Source organism: Rhinolophus sinicus, linkage group LG10 (assembly GCF_036562045.2).
Source record: "Rhinolophus sinicus isolate RSC01 linkage group LG10, ASM3656204v1, whole genome shotgun sequence".
Taxonomy (NCBI): Eukaryota; Metazoa; Chordata; class Mammalia; order Chiroptera; family Rhinolophidae; genus Rhinolophus; species Rhinolophus sinicus.
The window spans coordinates 110,170,944-110,191,253 of NC_133759.1; the positions used below are offsets into that span (position 1 = coordinate 110,170,944).

Consider the following 20,310-nt stretch of genomic DNA (forward strand, 5'->3'; position numbering starts at 1 on the left):
GGAGGAGATGCGCGCCTTCTAGTCCAGGTTTCTGGGGCTTTGCTGTCCCCCGCCTCCCTTGTGTTCTCTTCCGTCGCAGTGCCTGCCTGCCTGTGGGTGGCAGATTGTTAGTGCAGTGAAGATGAGTAGCTGTCTCTCTTGCAAATCTAAAATGAGATTTTATATTTTAAATAAAAGGAAGAAAATGCTTGAACACTTGCAGCTGGGAGATAGCGGAGATTGGAAACGTTACTTATCTCGATAGCACAAACGAAGGCGCAGAGGAGCGTGGGTTGCCGTTGAATGCTGATGAGGCGACGGCTACAGGAGACCCCCGAGGGGCTGGCTGCGTCCAGGCACGGGGTGAGGACCGGGCGGGCATTCTGGCTGCGGAGCCAAGTGCGGAGGGCACGCGTCTCAGTCTAAGGTGGCAGAGGCCCCCAGGCTGCTGGCCTGGGGCTTGTGATAGTTCAAGGCCGGTGCTCAGTGGAGAGCGGACGTGGGCAGGCAATGGCTCCTGAGTGCCTGACAGGCGGAGCCCCGCCCCCGCAGGTCCAGGCCTGCAGCACAGGCTGGCTTGCCCCGTCGCTGTCTCAGCCGTGTCCTCCAGCCCCACGAGGCTGCCCTCCTTTCCTTTCCATTTCCGTCCTGCTTTTCTCCCTCCCGGGAAGCCCCCTGCTCGGTTTAGGAACTCCAGCTCGGCCCTTGAGGTCCAGTACACGCGGTGCCTTCCCTGAGCCCTCTGGGCCTGCCTCTGGGTGACACCAGCAGCTGGGCTGCTGTGACCACTGGCCTTCTGGGGCAACACATGACCTGTCTGATCTTGTATCTCCCTTCCCCTCAGCTGGCAGCCCGCCCTGCGTAGCTGTGTGGTGACACCCCACTTGGTAAGGTGGCATGGCTTTGTGGGTCTGTCTGTCTTCCAGCCAGTGACAGCTCCTTGGTGACTGGGCGTGGTCACCCTTTGTTCCTAGTGCCTGGAGCTGTGCTGGGCGTTGCACAACTTGTGCCTTCTTTTGAGGGTGGTCCTCCAGCATGGCTTACTTTCGTAGCCTTTAACCTGGCGTGACACACGGACACACATAAACAGAGGCATGCTGCCCCGTGACTTGGCCCTCTCATCCTGTGCTTGGGTCACTGTGGGGCTGGACACCGCCCACTTCTGTCAGGTCCCAGGAAGCAGTGCGGCGCCACGGCCTACTTCTCCCTCTCGGCAGCCCTGTCACTCATGGCGTCTCTTCCCTGTCCTCAGCATAGTTTGTCACATGGGTTTAGGAGGCGCTGAGCTCCCTTGTTCCTCACTGGACCGAAACATCTGGGCTGAGGCAGTGCTGTGGCCTCACTGCCTCCTCTGTGGCAGGGGCCAGTATTGACGTGTGTGTGGAGCCTGACTGACGAGGCCACACTGGGGCCAGCACCACACACGTCAGTCACCCACCCTGGACCGAACGAGCCATTCTGAAGGCTTCAGAGTTGAAGCTGTTTTAAGTGTGTCTTCAGATTAAGGAGGAAACATGACTGACTTGCCTTCTGGACCCCAGGAGGTGGAGCTGTGGAGAACGGGGTCCCCTGCACTGCGATTCTGCTGTGCCCTGGTCACGGATGAGACTTCCGCTCAGTTCTCTTCCTTTCGTCTAAAAAGCCAGTAGGTGCCGGGCTCGGCCTGCTGTGGGTTTGGGATGCCTGTCAGCAGAGCCTGTGGCAGCTGAAGGAGGTGTCACAGGTCATCCATAGCCTGTGTTGTAGAAATGACACCGGGTGTAGGGCTGCTCGGCTCGGGCTGGCTCGGAACCCCGCGGGCCGCTGGCCCCTGGCGGTCAGTAGAGTGGGGACTTAATGGTGTGTTTTATTATACCAGGGGTAACTGCTGGGCTTGACCGGACCGTTTCCATGTGAGTGGACTCCACGCACATGTCTTATTCCCTGTGGTCGCAGAGAAATCCCGATTGTGGACAAAGAAGGCGGCTGGGAGCACAGCCCCTGGCCCGGAGTCGTACGGCCAGAGGGGCTGCGGAAGGGCTTGGAGCCGTGTGCTGACCCGCACGCTTTGCTGCACACAGTGCCCTCCGCCCAGCCCTGGGCACAGCAGTGGGCCTCTGGCATCTGTCCATGGGCACGCCTGTAAGTCCCTGGCAGCCGAGGAGGCCTCTGTAGTGGGGTCCAGGTTAAGTGACCCCGTGCTTGGTCCTGTCGTCTGCTGAGGAACTCCGTGACATCACTGCTGCACGGGAAGCTGGCCTGGAAAGCATCTTCAGTTGGAACGACCCTCTGGGAGCTGCTCACATGCCCTCACCCCTCGCCTTCTGCACTACAAAGGAGCCGAAGGTGCGGGTGGTTTTACGGCACTGGAATCCCAAGAGGGCCGTGGAAAATGCAAAATGCAAAACCCCGTAAAAAATGCAGCATGACGAAAGACATGGGCTGTGGAGAGTGTGGAGACTCTTCACGTTCAGCCATGGAGTCGTGTGCGCCCAGGGCTGGGTCTCGTGTTAGTCCACAGGTGGCCGACCGCTGGGGAGTGGGCACGCACACATCACGCGCCCAGGCGGGCAGGCTTTGTACCTGGTGCCCAAGGAGGGCACATCCTTTTTCTCTCTGGGAACCTGGGCTTGGCCAGCTCGGACAACCCTGTGATTGGCAGGTCTCTTGGCCCGGTCCTTGGGCCCTTCCTGCCCAGGTCTCAGCTCCCTGCCTGGCTGCCCAGGGCGCCGAGCTTTATCCACGTGCTAGCTTGGTTGTGGTACTTGCTTTTTTTGTGTGGTTTCCAAGACAACGTTACAGGGTCAGATCTCAACTGATGGAGGCATTAGATTTATGTGCCACTGAGACCCTCGGGAGGGTCGCCTGCCCCCTCCTCCAGACCCTTCCCACCAACGTGCTGTTCCTCGTGGAGCCACACCTCACCTTTCTCTAGCACCTCTGTTCGTACTTTGCGCTGCCACCAAGCGCCCTGCAGTGGCCTCCGTGGGCGCTGCGCTCCAGCACACATTCTCCTGCTCCTCTCTCCTGGGTGCCTCCTGGAGTCCTGTCCACGTCCACCCAGCCCGTGCTTGTGTGCACGCGTGTGTGAGTGTGTGCATGTCTCTGCCTTCACCCAGCAGGCAGGTCATGAAGGCAGCTAACGGGGCTGGGCCTGTGTTGCTGCCGTCTCTGTTCGCTTTCGTAGTGACGACCAGTGCCGGTCACAGCTCCCTCGCCAATAAATTGTCCTTATGTTGCCTTCTCTTCCACCCGTGACCGTGGCCTCGGGCCACAGCTGGTCTCTGTCTCCCTGAGCACACTCTCCAGCGTGGTTTGCCTTGCTTCTGCTCTGTGCTTTGCAGTTCAAGGAAGAGTGGATGGAGGAGAAGGAACATGTGCGTTTCCTTTTAAAAAACTGCTTCAAAAGATTTTGTAAAAATAATTTTTAGTTTACATTTTATTTTACAATAATTTTTGCTATTTAATGAGTTTTCAGTTGGAGGTATTAACTGTGTTTTCCTAACTTTTTATTGAAGTGTAGCATACCCAGATTATTGGAGAACAGTGTAACAGCCCCCAGATCAAGAAACAGATCACCAGCCCCCGAAACCCCTCCTGTCCTGGTTGCCACCCGCCTGCCTGCCGGCCTCAGAGATGAGTCTCCCTGTCTTGGTCTTTATGTCCCTGGAACGATGGTTTCATTGCTGTAGACTACCGTGTTTCCCCGAAAATAAGACCTAGCCGGACCATCAGCTCTACTGTGTCTTTTGGAGCAAAAATTAATATAAGACGTGGTCTTATTTTACTAGAATATAAGACCGGGTCTTATATAATCTAATATAAGACCAGGTATAACATAATATAATATAATACCTGGTATAATAATAACATAATGTAATAATATAACATAACATAATATAATACTGGGTATAAAGTAATGTAATAAAATATAATATAAAGTAATATAACATAATGTAATGCCGGGTCTTATATTAATTTTTGCTCCAAAAGACTCAGTAGAGCTGATTGTCCGGCTCGGTCGTATTTTCGGGGACACAGTAGTGCGGAGTAGGTGTGTCCAGTGCCCCCATCCCATCTCTTTATGAGACTTGTGCGCTCATCATCCCAGCTCTGGGATCTTTATTTTGTGAAGACACCATAGGTGTTTGAAACCTTCCTACTGTCAGGCGTTTGGTTAGCTTTCGGCCTGGGGCACCTCGGGATGGACGGGGTTTGCTGCACGTAGCTGGCGCTCGTGTAGGGAAGTGCCTTGGACTGGCGTTGCCAGGTTTTCAGACACTCGGTTGCTGAGCAGTTTTCCAAGCTGGACTGTCCGCTCAGGCCCAACAGCAGCAGGAGCGCCCTGGCTGCCCGGCACCCCCACTGTCGTGGGCTCTCCAGGCTCTTCAGCGCATCCACCGGGCAGGTAGTCGCATCTCTTCTGGCTCTGCTTTTCCAGTTCTGGTGACTGGGGCAGGTGCGCCCTTTTTGTGTGTCCTGGGCCGTCTGCACAGCCGTGGTGACGCGCATGGCCCTGTCTTCTGCCCATTTTTCTGTGGTGTCGTTTGCCTCAGACTAACTGATGTGTAGAAGCTCTTGACGAAACACATGCACCCCTCAGCTGCCTCTAGGTGGCTTCCTTTTTAATGCTCTCATCAGTGTCTTTTGATGAAGAGAAGTTCTTAATTTTGAGTCCAATGTATCATTTTTTCCTCTGGTCACCTTTTTGTGTCCTCTTTAACAAACCTTTGGTTATTTGTATCAGAAAAATGTTCTATCGTGTTTTTTTATTTCCCCCCCAAAATTTATTATCTTGCCTTTCACATTTAGATCCAGTTCATCTGAAATTTGTGGTAGGGTGTGAAGTGTGGTTCAAGAATAATGCTTTTTCCAGATGGATAGCCAGTTGGCCTGGTCAGTTTTTGAAAAGACCACCCTTTCAAAACGTTATTATAATTAGTCAGCTATATGTGTAGGTCTGTGTCTCTTTTCTCTTTCCTTAGTTATCAGTCTGTCCTTAGCTCCCGTTTCCGTCTGATGGGTGTCAACAGAGGAAAAAAGAGGGCGGAAGACAGCGGTAGTTCTGAGGCTGGACGTGAGGAGGAACAAGTGAGAGACGGAGGTGGGGTGTCGGTGAGGGTGGTCTCACGGGGTGGGGAGTAGCCACTATGAGGGCACTGCAGGTGGTCCGGCAGGATCCCAAGTCACAGAGTGGCCTTCCTGGTGACCTGGACGGTAGCGGGTTCAATGACCCGCAAGTGACCGTGAACTTGCCCCTGAGTCGGCGTGCTTGTGACCTCCTGGCAACCTTGGCCCTGCCCAGGGCTGCCCTCCTGCGTTTAGACTTGCCTGAGTCCCATACATTTAGGAGCCATCACCTTTTTCCAAGGTGGCGCTTTCCGTTTTATAGTGGTTCCTGTGGTTCCATTTGTACTGTCTGTCTCTGCAAATCATATTAGTGTCTTTGGGAGCACTTTCTAGCTATACCAGCTGGTGACCTGACATTCTCATCCTGTGCCTTTCCATCTGACTGAGCTCTTCCTGGGGCCCCCCAGCCCCCACTGTGAGTTGGTCAGCATTCTTGTTTCTCTTGGCAGTCTCATTCTGTTTTCCTTACATTAGCCAGCACAGAGCACTTCCTGAATGTCCTGTGTGGCGGGCGGGCCGGCATCTGGTGGGGAGGGTGCAGGGGACAGACAGCTGATCTAAGGGGGTGTCTTCCTCCAGGTTTGCTGTATCTGCTGGGTCCATGCGCTGGAGTGGCTTCCACACCTGGAAGGAAGGAGGAAAGGAAGCGAAAGAGATGTCAGCATTTTATTTGAGTAATTTTTTAAGAATTCTGATTACAAAAGGAATACATTTTCATTTAGAACATTTGACAATGTAGGAGAAAAAAACAGAACAGACGAGAATAAAGGTTTCCCATAATCCTTCTGCCCAACAAAAGCTACTGTGAATATGTTGGCTTAGAAGATTCCTGACATTTATCTGTATATGTATCAAATACGTGTTTTCCTGGTGCAGTTTCTAGGAAAAATGTAATGCTATGTGCACGGTTTGGTTTGGGTCTTCTCGTTTTGTTTAATCTTTTGTGAACAGTTCCCACATTAAGTATTCTTTTAAAACATAACTTTTGGGCTATAAACTACATTCTTTATGAATACTTGATTTAGCTAAACTCTTATTGTTAGATATTTAATTGCTTTTTTTCCTCCCATTATTCTATATAATACTCTGGCTAATACACATGTCCCTAAATCTTTTTTTTGCATCACTGATTATTTTTCTAGGAGAAATTCTTAGAAGTGGAATTGTTTTTCAAAAAGTATGCACATTTTTTTAAAAAGCCAACAGTTCTGAACATTTAGATTGGGCCAAGTGCTTTTATATACAGAGTAGCTTGTTGAACTCTAAGAAAGGCTCTTTGATCTTCTACAAGAAAATATTCCTATATTTTGTCGTGACCTTGGGCTTGACAGTAAGGTTTTAGATATAACACCAAAAAGTACAGTCCGTAAGTGTAAAAAATCGATAAATTTGCCTTCTCATTAAAATTAAAAACTTTTGCTTTGTGAAAGAGAATGGAAAGATAAGACACAGGCTGGGAGAAAATATTTGCAAATTACATGTTTCATAAAAACTTGTATCCATAATATATACAGAACTCTTAAAATTCAGCAATAAGCAACAAACACCCTAATTAAAAACGAGTAGAAGGTCTGAGCAGATACTTCACGGAAGGAGAGACAGAGGACAGGGAAGCTTAAGCCAGGAGGCTCCAGGAGGGCATTGAAACGACAGTGTGGGGTTGTCCGTGCACCTGCCCTCTTTCCCCCCAGGGCAGGCTGGACTCAGTGACTCCTTCCGAAGCGCCCTCCCCACAGTGCAGACAGGAGGAAAGGTCACCCGCAGACCCCACCTCCATCAGGTGACGGGGGTGACACGGGCAGTGGTCAGTCTGGTCTGTAGCGTGTGCCCTGATTAGATGCAACGATGGGGCACTTCACCTCCGTGGTCTTCCCAAACCTTCACTCCCGTCCCTCGTGACAGAGACACTCGTCAGACCCTGAGTGGGGGACATTCTGTTGACTCAGAACCGTCGGGGTCGTGAAAAACAAAGGAAGACAAGCACTGGCATAGACGAGAGGACAGCAAGGACGTGACGACCGTGGTGTCCCAGGTGGGACCTGGAACAGCTCAGCCGCGCTCAGGGACAGCCTGGGCTTAGGTGACAGCGCTGCCAGCATCGTAGTTGCTGCCTAGACAGGTGTGCTGTGGTGACATCAGGTGGTCACGCTGGGTGGGGAACCTCCCTGTCAATCTGAAGTTCTTCCAAAATAAAAGTGTACTAAAAAATAAAAGCCCCTGGGACCGGGATGTTGTTTGCACTTTACAGGTGAGGATGTGGAGGGCTCACAGGTTTAAGACTCTGGCCTGTGACGGGCAGACCTGCCGGGGACCCCTACTTAGTGCCGTCTGGCTTTCCCCTCCATCGTTTACCCTGTCCTCCCCCAAGAGCCCCCATGGGAGGGACCCTCCATGACATCAGCCGGCATGGAGACCTTGGTGACCACTGTATTTGCAGAGCAGCTGGCTAGGAATGAAATGAAAAAACGGTCGGCCATCCCAGGAGAGGGAGAGAGCCCAGTGTCCTGTCACCGTTCTCCTTGGCCACCAGCTGGTAGGATGAACCGATAACTAGGGGTCATTTCACTTGCCCCTTTGGAACGGTGACTGGTCCAGACCAAGGTTCTTTCTATAAGGTAGCTTTGGATGATTTAGGGGGAAAGCAGAGCCTTAAAAAGTTTTGATATTATGGCAGCTATGTATAAGCCAAGAGTTGAACCTGATTTTTGAAACAGATGTTATAATATCATTGTTTTGACAGCTTGTTTGGGGAGTCTTTGGAAGGTGTGTACTTCAGAGCTTAAGGAGGGTGAACTTCAGTGGGGAGTTGGGTTGTGCATGTGGGCTCTGGGGCAAGTGTTAGGGACAGGAGTGCTGCTTCTGGCTCTGAGCCCCACGACATCTGTGTGCAGACTCTGTCCGTGTGTGACAAGCCACTCATCTGCCCCTTGCTCAGCTGTCAGTGGGGAGCCCTTGTCTGGGGTGAGTGGCCCTTCCTGACAGAAGCCGTCCTTCCTCCCCCTGCCTTGGGGTGGGGCTCTGCAGTGGAATGCAGCAACACAATGGAGAAGCCCCTCTTCCTCACCACCCCCTGCCTAGGACATGGTGGGATGCAGCGGGGCCTCTGCGTCTCAGGCTGAAGTGCTTCTGCTGATGGGGCACCCAGCTTGGTGTGGCCGCTTGTCTAGGAGGCAGAGGGCAGTGTGCGGAGGCGACGTTTAGCACCCCAGGCCCCCATCCCCTGCACGAGCCTCAGCTCTGCCTCTGGACTGTCACTGTACCATGTGTGCGTTGGTGGGACGAGCACGGCCGGCGCTGCGGTCTCACCGCTTGTCTTCAGGGGTCAGCTTTTTATCAGTTCGCTTTCTTCACCAGGTTGAGATGCCCTTTGCAATTTACTAGGAACGTTTCCATCCATCCAACCATCAGTCCGTCCATCCTCCATTCACCCGTCCACCCACCCCTCCTCCTCCTCCTCCCAGCTCCTTCCCTCCGTCCCTCCCCCCTCTTTCCTCCCTCCCCCCTCCCTCCCTTCCTCTTTCCCTCCCTCTCTTCTTTTTCTATCTCCCTCCCTCCCTCCTTCGTTCCTCCCTCCCTCTCTCTCCCTCCTTCTGTGTGTTTTTCCATCTGTCCCTCCATTCATTCAGCATTTGGCCCTGTGAGCATCTGCCCTGTGTAAATTCCCTTGTCAAGGGCTGAGAGTGAGTGACTCACCTCTTTGTATCACTATGTTCGTTGCCTCCCAGACCTAACCAGAGATTGACATGCAGACATATAGCTGAAATCCTAGAATTGTCCAAGGAAGTGACTGAGGTGGGGGGCGGTGAGGGAAGGCCTCATTGTGGAGGTTTAACTGCTCCGAAACCTGCAGTGAGAGAGGGAACAACCCAGTAGAAAGTAGGAGAGGCTAGGACTTCGTGAACGAGGCTGGGCTGTGAGGCCTCCGTGGGAGCCAGGAAGCAGACCACGCGGGGCCTGGCGAGGGCACGGCATGTCACAGCAGCTGGCAGCGCTGGCGGGTGAGAGCAGCCCACCAAACTGCCGGCCAGGCTGCCTGCACAGCTGTCACACCATCTACACCCCACTGGCACGCGCACAGTTCCAGTTTCCCCACATTCTCGCCAACACTGTTGTTGTTTTTATATATGGATTTTTAAAGGGAAGAACTTGAATGCAGGGGAAGTTAGATTTCTAACTGGTCGTCGCATTGCTACAGTTTCCTCTCTCCTCTTCTCAAACTCGGTCAGGAGCCTTGATCGCACACCTGCCCACGTGGGCTGGGGACCAGATCCGTGAGTGTGGAACGAGCAGAAGTGGGCAGCCCTGTTGACTGTCTCTTAGTGTGGTGGAGACCAGCTGTGTGACATGGAATGCGTTTTCCTGTCCTCACGCACTTTGTGGTGGTTGTGTGTGTGCTTTCTCCTGACAAGTCAGTGAAGCGTCGTCCACGGGCCAGGCCTGAGCAGGCCGCAGTGTTTGCCCGCTGCTCCTGCATTGATGGTCTGTGTGGTTTGGTCAGTGAGCTCGTTAATGCCTGTGCACTTCTGGTTCCTCGTCTGCGGGCGGGCATGCGTGGAGCCCCCTCCCAAGGGTGATGGGAGGTAGGAGAGAGCAGGAGCCGGCAGCCGTGCTGGCAGCTGCTTACATGACAGGCGTGTGGTCGCCGAGTGGGAGGCTCCCGCAGGGCGGCTCCGTTCTTCCAGTGGATGGGGCATGTGTGCGGGGACACCGTCTGTCCTGGACGTGACTAGGTGCTGGGCCGGCTCGGCGTTGCCTCCTCAGCATGCTGCGTGAGGAGCACGTCGTCCTGGTGTCCCAGTGCCCTGCTAGGAGAACCCGCCGTACCCTGGGCAGCCTGCTGGTGGCCATGGCTACCCGCGTGCATTCGGAGTGGTGCCCTCTGCCCCCCTTCGCAGTGCTGAGGGCCCACTGGTCTCCCGACCCTGCATGGTCTGGGCCCAGCCTCCTCCTGGGCCTGAGTGGGCAGCCCCACCACGCTCCTGCTGCTGCCCATCTGGTCTCCCAGCCCGGGGCTCTGGCTTCTTTGTCTGCTTTTCGTTTCTTCAAAACATTTTTGCCAACCCCTCCCCGCCCCAGGTGTTAGACCTTGCAGGGCCCTTATCCACCTGAAGGTACTGTCTCATGGGGACAGAGTGAGTGACATTACAGGGCTTGCTGTGTTGCAAGGAGGGCAGCTGAGGTGCTGTGGCAACGTTTGGAGCTGGATTTACCTCAGTGGAGCTGGCAGCCAGTCTGGGGAGGCGTCTCAGAGGAAAAGGGGAGAAGAGGAGAGCCCAACGGGGAAGGGCCGGGGCCTCGGAAGGAGTCGGGGCTGGAGGAGAGACTGGGGGGGCTGCAGGCAGGTCACCCCCCCCCCCCCCCCCCCCCCCGCCGTCGGGATTGGGTGGTGCCCGCGCGGAGCCTGTCACTGGCTGACTGCACTCCCTACTACTTTTCTCTTCCCTCAATGACTCGCCTCTGGTTCTCCTTCCTTCACAGCCAGAGGAGGCCGGCTAAGGAGAAGCCTGCCTGCCGGGTAGTCACTTGCTGCCCGGAAGCCCCCAGAAGCTGTGGGGTGCTGTGGGGATCTTCTTTCTGTAAAATGCTTCCCAAGCACTTCATATTATTATCATCTAAATGGGGCTTTTTCTGCCACTGTGATGAAGTTGGGGCTGCGAGCCTGGCTCCTTGTGCGCTGAGGGGCTTTGGGATGCTAATCTCAGACAGATGGCCACTTTGAAATCCATTTCCTATGAAGAATTTGTGTGCAGAGAAGCACTTTTCTTTGTCACCAGCCTGTTTCCTCCTATTGCTGGTGCTGTGCGCCTTTGGGATTGCTGAGCCGGCTTCCTCTGAAAGGAGCCGTGAGCACAGGAGGAGCTCCGGGGGGAGGAGGTGACTCACCCAGACCAGCCACGGCTTTCCTTTCCCGCAGCGGCTCTTCCCAGTGTCTGTGGGTCGTCCCCTGCCCTTGGCTGTCCCTGTGGGCCTGCCCCTCGTCTCCAAGGGCGCAGGGACATGGGCTCCGGCGCATGTGCCCGTGCTTCTGGATCTTTCTCACCTGCCACTCAGCTGTGCCCGACTTTTCTAGTAAGTTGAAGTGTGGCCCCAGCATCGGTGTGGTGATGAGCCAGCACACAGATTCGGAAGGCCTCACCCATGGTGCCTCGTGTGTCTCGAATGTTGCCTTGTTTAAGCCATGCCCACAGCGGTGGATTCAGTCACCTGCTGTGAATGCAGGGCTACAGGGGACACTTCACGCGTGTCATTTCTTGGAGTTTGTGCGAGAAGCTCATGAGCTTAAGATTCTTTCCTGTTCACGGCAAGGGAGTTTAGGCTTGGGGACGTCTACAGAACACTCCGCCCCCTAGCAGACTGCCCGTCTTCTCCAGTGCACATGGAATACTCCGCAGGATAGAACATGTGTTAGGCCACAAAATATGTGTCGTTTCAAAGGTTCAAAGTCATGCAAAGTAACTTCTACCACAGTGAAACGAAACTAGAAATTAGTAACAGAAGGAAATTGGGAGACTCACAAATAGGTGAAAATTAAACAACATACTCCTTAACACCAATGAGTTGAAGAAGAAATCACAGGGGAAATTAGAAAAAAATACTTTGGGATGAAGGAGAGTGAAAGGACAGCACCCCAAAAGCTGGGGGGTGCAGCCCAAAGCCAACACAGCGGAAGTGCCCACATGAAAAAAGAAGAACGATCTCAAATTAATAACCCAATTTCCTACCTTAACAAGCCAGAAAAAGGCAAACTAAACCCAAAGCAGGTGGAGGAGGAAATAATCAAGATCATTGACGAGCAAAATAGAGAATAGAGAAACAGTAGAGAGAAATAACAAACACAGCGTTAGTTCTTTGAAAAGATGAACAAAGTTGACAGACCTTGAGCTAGACTGACCGAGCAAACATGAGAGAAGTCTCCATTAAGCTCAGGCGTGAAGTGGGCACGTCGTTATTGACCGTACAGAAATATAAAGGATTATACGGGACTACTAGGAACGTTGTATGCCAACAAATTAGATCATGTAGAGGAAATGGCCGAATTCCTATATATACGCAAAGTACCAGAACTGACTCAAAAGCAATAGAAACTCTGACTAGACCTTTAGTAAGTAAGCAGCAATCAAAGTATTCCAACAAAGAAAAGCCCAGAATCAGATGGCTTCACGGGTGAATTCTGCTTTACGGTAAAGAAGAAATGAACTCTGAGCTTTCTCAAACTGTTCCAAAATAGAAGAGGAATTACTTCGGGACTCATTTTATGGTGCTGAGACAAGTTCAGAAGAACACATTTGGACCCTCCCTTAAACCAGACACGAAGTCACTCACATGGATCAAAGACTTACAGTGTGGGAACTAAAACTGTAAAACTCTTAGAAGAAACATTGGTGTTGTAGATCTTTGTCACCTTGGATTAGGCAATGGTGTCTTAACTGTGATACCAAAAGCACAAGCAACAAAAGATAAACTAGCTTCATTGAAATTAGACACTTAAATGCGTCAAAGGAGACCATCAAGAAAGTGAAAAGTCAGTCCACGGAGTGGCAGGGAGTGTTTGCCAGTCAGGTATCTGATAAGGATCTAGTGTCCAGAACATGTAGAGAATTCTTACAGCTCAGCATCAAAAAGACAGCATCACTTTCAAAGCTCAACATCACTAATCGTTAGGGAAATGGGGACAAACCACAGTGAGAGGCCATCTCCCTCAGGATGGCCACTGTCAAACAGCAGAGAATAGTCGTGCTGGCGAGGAAGTCGAGACATGGCAGGACCTGTGCCCCGCTGGCGCGGGGAGAGGGGGTGCAGGTGCTCTGGGAGACTGTGTGCCCTCAACGGGCACTTGCACAGGCATGGTCAGGGCATCACGGTTCACAGAAGTCAAAGGTGGAAGAGCCCAAGTGTCCATCAGCGAATGAACGGACAGCGGAAATGTGGGCCGTCCCCACGGTGGCATGTTACCCAGCCTTAAAGGAAGGAGAGGCTGACACGTGCCCGATATGGACGGCCCTGAGGACACTGTGCTGATGAAGCCAGCCAGTCACAAAGGACACACACTGTGTGGTTCCTCTTACATGAGGACCCAGAGGAGTCATTCCCAGAGACAGGAAGTAGATGGTGGGTGCCGGGTTAAGCAGTTAGCATACGACCAAGCAATTCCACTCCTAGTTGTGTACCCAGGAGAACTGGGAACATGTGCTCACACAAAACCTTGCCTTTGCGTGTGCACAGAGCCTCCATCACAACAGCCAACGATGGAGGGTCCATCACTGATGAGCGGATAAGCATCCACTAAGAGAAGCTCTGACACCGGCACAGTAAGGATGAACCTCAAAAACGTGGTGCTAAGTGAAAAAAGCCGGTCGGAGAGGCCACGTAGTGCATGGTTCCATTAAGGGGAGGTGATTGAAGCAGGCAAATCGTAGAGACAGAAAGCAGGTTAGTTGTGGCGGGGGCGGAGGTGGGCAGTGCCTACCGATGGGCGGGCTTCCTTCTGGGGGTGAATCTTCTGGAGTTAGTGTTGGTGTTTGGATGGCATTGCGGATATGCTAAAAACCACTGACTAATTCCCTTTAAAATGGTTAAAATGGCAAATTTTATTTTGTGTCAATTTTATGTCAGTAAAAAGAAGTCAGTTATTTGACAGATGATTTTGTAACATTAGTTAACACCTGAGAACAAGGTGAGGCTCGCTGAGCGATGCCCTGCAGTAACTTCATTTCCTCCCTGTAAATGGGGGACGCCCCGGCTCGAGCAGGCTGTTGGGGACGGGATGAGGCGCGTGGAGGGCGCCAGCCCAGTGACGGGTGGGGTGAAGACCCGAGCACTCTGACTGCAGTGAGCAGAGTCTGCGCTCAGCGCGGCGCAGTGTGCGCAGGAACCCAGCCGTGGCGCAGGCCCCGCACGCTCACTCCCTCAGTGCCAGCGGGGCGTCACGGCGGGCGCTGGCTAGCTCATTTTGCCTTTGAATTTCCCAGTTGTGTGATTTGCCATAAAGGGGTCATTTCAGAGAAAACACTTTTGTTACAAGTTCCAGTATCTGATACGAGTTCAGACAATTATGTTTGCGGACTTGTTGCAATGATGTTGCTAACCTTTTTTGATATCAGAGGGATTATTCATTATGAATTTGTACCAACCGGACAGTTTACCATGTTTACTATTTGGAAGTGCTGAAAAGTCTACATGAAAAAGTTAGACAACCTGAACTTTTCGCCAACAATTCATGGCTCTTGCATCACGACAGTGCACCAGCTCACAAGGCACTGTCTGTGAGGGAGTTTTTAGCCGGTAAACACATAACTGTATTGGAACACCCTCCCTCCTCACCTGATCTGGCCCCCAATGACTTCTTTCTTTACCCGAAGATAAAGGAAATATTGAAAGGAAGACATTTTGATGACATTCAGGACATCAAGGGTAATACGACAGCTCTGATGGCCATTCCAGAGAAAGAGTTCCAAAATTGCTTTGAAGGGTGCACTAGGCGCTGGGGTTGGTGCATAGCTTCCCAAGGGGAGAACTTCTAAGGTGACTGTAGTGATATTCAGCAATGAGGGATGTAGCACTTTTTCTAGGGTGAGTTCGCAAACTTAATTGTCTGACCGCGTATGTGGGGTCATCTTTAAGGTGAGCTCTGGCCGCACAGGAAACAAACACAGGGTTTGTCCTGTCTGGACATCAGTCTCCCTGCTTTGGTGGCAGGTCTCTGTGTTTGGTGCCCGCTCGAGTCCTAATGTCTGTGGGAAAGCGAGACTGGGCCCCTGTGCGTGTTAGGACTTCAGAACCTTTTGCTGTCCTCTCGGCCCCTGCGGTAAGGTGACCTCTCTCTCCTCTTCCTGGCTGTGGATACAGTTGACGTTTGTCTTCTGGCATCTCCGTGCCAGCCCGGTGGGGTGTGCCCACTGCGGCCTCGGGCTGTCCGCACCAGGCCGTGTGGGCGAGCGTGCCCAGGCAACATGGTTAGAAGGCTGTGAGGAGTAGCCCCGGGAGGCAGGTGGCACCCCACTCCCGTGGGGCCAGCGCAGGGATGGTGATGGAGGTGTCTAGTAAGTGGCGCAGGCCGGATGCTGCTGCCTCTTCAACCCTGCTGCCGGGCACACATGGGGGCGAGCGTCTTGTGATGTTTGGAGTCTCCCAATTGCTGCCCGTGTCCACCTGCATGGCCCAGACCCACCTCGGGACCTTCTCTCCCCTGGCACCTGGCGTCACCTGTACAGGTGCGTTCAGGAGCCCGGTGGTTTACCGAGCACTCCCGTCGGTAAGCGGAGCTCACTCTGCAGCTCGCCCAGCGCTAACCCTGCCTTTGAAAGGTCATTTCTGTCTCAGTCAATTCTTAAAGTTCAAGAGGAAATAAACTGCTTAGAGCTGGCATTTCTCAAGTCCAGTGTGGAGCCGCGGGCCCCTAGCCGGGTGAGGAGGAAGTGGGTTAACCAGTGAGGTGCTGTGTTGACACAGTGACGGGTGAGCAGATGCTTCCCTTCCCCTCAGCTCTCACTAAACACAATAGGAGAGAGACTAACAACTTTTCAAAATCACATTTTCTCCTTTCATTTTCTTACTCTGGCATGGGAAATGCTTTAGAGATGTTTATTAGTGGAGTGACATTGTTTAGAGAGCTTGTTGGCCATGGTGAGCTGGGGAGTCACACGTGTGGAGAATTCACTCCTCCCAGAGGAGCCCCCCTGTGGCCCCCGCGTCCCGCACACTGGTGGGGGCTCCTGACTCTTTGGGGAGACCGAGATCCTCCCGGAGAGAGCTGACGTCTGCCCCCATGCAGGTGCCGCACCTAACTGGGTATTGACTTGTGCTTTGGGTCGAGGACAGCAAAATCAATGAGAAGATAAACAGGCAGAATGGGCTTTATTAGTCATTAGTCAGGCAGCACCCAGGAGCTGGGCGGCTGGACCCGAGCGCAGGCGTCCATCGGAGGCGCTGAGTGCACTCCCCAGGTGGGTCTGGCTCTGCCATCGATTGTGGGGACGCTGGCACCTCAGCATCAGACTTGCTAATTGGACTCGAGGGTGGCTCCGAAGACGGAGATGCGGGTGGTGAGGCCGCCCCGCCTCTGCCCGCCTGTCGGCTCCACTCAGGCTGTGCCTCGCCCTGCACTCCCGGGCCTGGTCCTTGCTTGTCCGGCTTCAGCCCAGCGCTGCACCAGGCCCCACTCCAGCAGGCGTGCCCTCTGCCCCTGCTACCCGCGTCCTCTCACCCTGTCTGTGCTGCGGCGTGTCTGGCGGTCTCTTGCACTAGACCGTGAGCTCTGTGAGGACAGGAGCTGGGACCTTCTAAAACGTCTTTCCTTCTGACCTCCTTGTTGGTGTTGTGCATTGCCGACCCCAAGGCTGGGCACAGGTGCTCCAGCCACACCCAGGCCTGCACAGTGGGGGTCTCTGCCGCCACTCGCTCAGCTCCGGGCCCTCGCTGGCCCTCCTGCAGGTGGAGGGAGGAGATGCAGGGGTGGGAACTGTCCGCCTTTCTCTGCCCACAGTGTCTACTGTTTGATGATCATCTCATATCTGCTTAAATGGTCTCATTTGAGTGTGAGGGTTGATTCCGTGCCAGTGGGGGGAGGTGGACGTACCGTTCCAGCAAATAAATGGTGAAGCATCGGCGTTTCCTGAGCCCGCCACGGGACACGTGCACATCAGCGTCACCCCGCCTTGGCCTGTGGGACTCACCTGCAGGAGCTGTCAGGGCTGTGTGTCACCCTGTGCTCCCAACAGCGTGGCCTTCTGTGGTCTCTTAGGGAAATGGGATGATGGTGGGTCCCAGCTCGGGGTCTTGACACACCTGGAGCTGGGCCCGGCAGAAGTCGCAGGCGCGCCCGAGGTGGGCGGGCAGGTATGAGTGTTGGCCACGGGGATCCTGGGTGGAGCCCGCCCAGCACTCACCTCTGGCCCCACCACACTCAGGTGCCTCTGTGGCACCCAGAGCCCTTATGTAGGTGTCCACGAGGTCTGCAGAGGGACAGGCCTCTGAGAACGGGGCCTGGGGCTGACGGTTCTGAGCTCACTGCCCAGCTCATGCATGTGTGACGTTTCTCATCAAGACCAAGGTCATTCGGCTGTGTAAAGGCAGAAGCTTCTGCAGGGCCCCAGACTCCCTTCCCTCTTGTCTTTTTACCCTCTCTGCCTTGGAGCACCGGGCACATTTTAGCTTAGTGCTTAGTGCCTGAGGCTTAGTAGTGAGTACTTGGAGCTCGGTGCTTAGTACCCGAGGCTCAGCACTCAGTGACACTGCTTGGACAGGGACATTGGAGTATCCTTCCAGAGCTGTTTATGTGTGTGTTTACCCAGGTCATCTGTCATGGGCCTGCTCTGAGTGTTTGAAGCTTGTTTATTCGCATTCCAGCCTTGTAGTCCTGGGCCTCTTTCTGTCCCCTCCTGTTCCCTCTCAGAGTGGAGGCTGCTCCCGGCGTGCCCCACTGTCCCCACTGCCTGAAGCTTATCCACAGCCTGCACCCAGCACACCCGCCAGCCCAGCTGGGTGTGGCTCTCCACTCGGGGGTCTGTACCTTGGAAGGAGCAAGCGCCCTGCACTTAGCGTCACAGGGCCTGGCTTTATGCCTCTGGCTGGTGCTGGAGGCAGTGACCTTGGGAAGGCCATTCCCCAGCTTCAGTGGCCCCGACTGAAGAAGGCACGGGAGTCAGAGTGTAACTGAGCGCGTCAGGAAGAACACGTGGGTCTGCCGCTCCGGGAGCTCTTCCTCGGTGCCCTGCTGCCCACGCAGCAAACCTCAGCTCTGCCCCGGACAGACCACAGTGGTCGACGCCATGTGGGCACGGAGGGTGTGGCGTCAGTCTCAGAGCCCCTTGAGTCTTATAGTAACTATACACCAGAAGATCCCTGGAGTCTGGGGGTCTACACAAAGGCGTGGGTGTAGGTGAGGGGACAGAGAACTCAGGAGGGGTCATCTTTCTGGTAAGGAACATAGCAGTCTGCGTGCCCTGTGGCCCGGCCAGGCTGCCAAGAGCTTCTGCAGCTGTCAGCCCCACTGGTGGGGGAGCACGCGGGCTGGGGCATCGGTCAGGCTGGAGGCCCTCTCTGTCTCACCTACCTTTGCTCGTCCTTTCTAAACCTTAGGGCGGGCAGCTCTGCCGGAGGCCAGTGACTGCAGCCTGTCTCTGTCAAGGGCCAGAGAAGAAATGGTTCTGTTTTTTCTGTCCACACAGTCTCTGCCACAGGAAAGCAGCCACAGGCACCACGTAAATGAGTAGGTGAGCTGTGTTACAATAAAACTGTATTTATAAAACCAGGCAGTGGACTATTGGCTGAGTCTGGGTGTAGGAGCAGGGACACGGCCCCTTTCACTGGGCTCCCGGCCTGGTTCTGCTGCCTGCCAGTGGTGTGACTGTCTCCAGGGCTTGGTTTCTGAAATGACCTGGGACAGTGTGCACAGACCCTCATCCCAGGGGTGCTGGGAGGCGCCATGCAAGAGCCATGTGAAGCCCTCTCCCCGCCCCGAGAGGTAGCACTGCTGTCTCCGTGGCACTGGGCCTGTCACCCTGGGTGTAGGGATGCCTTATATCCGTCTGCCATTGTTTTCTCGGGGGGGTTGCTGGCTCCTGAGAGCTGCAGCCCAGGGTACAGAGCACTTGCCCAGTAGGACTTGCCCTCTGGTTTCCACCGTGTCCTCATTTCCTAAGTCTCAGTGGCCTGCGGTGGGAGCTTGTTCTGCTGTGGGCCTGGCACCCCAGCCCCGGGCACACAGAGCCAGCCTCACCTGGGCCCCCCACCCATGGTTTGGAGACTGCCCCACCATGCATGACAGGCTGGTAACTGATCAGCTAAATTGGATTACTCATTATGGTTGGGATTGAATTGAAATTGCAAAGGGTAATTTTCCTTCTCACATCTCAAGGTCAGATGAGAGTATTTACTGTGTGGCCTCTGTTTATCTGGGAATGCAAATTGAATTTGGTGATTCGAATTGATGAGATGTTAGGAATGGAGCTCATCAGAGGCGCGCCGGGAGAAATGGCCAGGAGGCCAGACTACAGCTCACGCTGCTCCCTCGGCCGGCCCTTTGATTGGTAATTATTTCAGCCTTTGCTTTTCTGATTCTCGGGTTTTGTTTCCACTGTTTGGATTTTTATTTTTTTCAGAGCACTGTGTAGTGACACTTGGAGGCATTTAAAATTGCAGTTAGATGGCGTAAATAAAGACAGCTGCGTGCCACGCAGGCCCAGACGTGGTGGGGTGACAAGGCGGGGCTCTCGGCTCCCACGCCAAGGCAGCCGCGTTTGAGCCTGAGCAGGACCCGGGGAGCAGGGTCGCCCACCCCCCGCCCTCCTCTCTGTCCTTCCTTCTCCCCCCACGTCAAAGTGATCACGGGGCAAGATGACAGAGCCCGTGGACCCACTGCTCCACTCCAGGCCCATTTCAGCATGTTGGTCAAGGCCAGTGCGTGGTGCGAGGGCTCCGGGTCTGAATCGGAGCCTGGCTCGCCACGTCGCAGTTGCAGGAACTGCGCAAGACTTGTCCCCTCCTCTGGGCAGTGGGGCCATGGTGTGGCAGCCTGTCCTCTCAGGCCCCTGGGGCCCCCGGCACCAGTAGGCGTGCCTCCTGGGCAGCGCAGAGCTGTCACGCCGGGGCAGCCGGTGTGCCCAGGAGGCTGACCTTGGGGTTCCGACTCCCACAGAGAGCCTGGCTGCTGACCGCCTCTGCTGTCTCTTTCAGTCCCACGTGAAGCTTGCGAAAAATGAATGGTGCCGTGAGCCACAGCCCGCTCTGTCAGGGAGGTCTTGTCAGGCGCTCGAGGGCCAGACACTGCTCTGCCCAGTGATTGCAGATGGCAGGTGGGGGCAGGGAAGTGGGAGGGTCACACTGACCTGCAGCCAGTTGCCCTCCTGTGTCGGTGCAGCCGCCCTTGCCCACGAGCCACAGCTCGGACCTGAGGTCCGCCCGCCCTGTCCTTCCCACGCCCTTCCCTTCCAGTCACTGGAGAAGCAGGTTTCTAGAATCTTCAGCTTCTCAAGACTCCCTAATGAGCTGAGGTGGAGCCAAGACATGTGGCCCTCCTGCCGTCTTGGGGCTGTGCAGCCTGGGGTGGGGGCGCAGGAGCCGATGTCGGAGCGGGAGGCAGGACGGAGCGCGCCCCCAGCGCAGCGGCCAGGCCTGTGCGCTCCTCTCCTTCCTCACGTCTTCTGGCCCTTCCTGCCGGGCAGAGGCAGCACTCGTCACCTGCCTGATGGTGGCTTGGCCGGGCCTGGTGGGGCTCCGACGTGG

At 54.4% G+C, this 20,310-nt stretch overlaps 1 protein-coding gene across 5 annotated transcripts in view; it reads left to right on the forward strand.

Annotated features, from left to right (window-relative positions):
- Nucleotides 1-20,310, forward strand: part of MAD1L1 (mitotic arrest deficient 1 like 1) — a 279,782-nt gene that overhangs the window by 89,582 nt on the left and 169,890 nt on the right. For 2 of the 5 annotated variants that reach the window (XM_019747472.2, XM_074314011.1), the window contains exon 1: nt 18,948-19,115. The exons of the other annotated variants lie outside the window; for them this stretch is intronic. In XM_019747472.2, coding sequence (XP_019603031.2) covers nt 18,949-19,115 — 167 coding nt within the window. In that variant the 5' untranslated portion in view covers nt 18,948. Of the gene's footprint in view, nt 1-18,947; nt 19,116-20,310 lie in introns of those variants that run through there. 5 annotated transcript variants of the gene reach the window in all.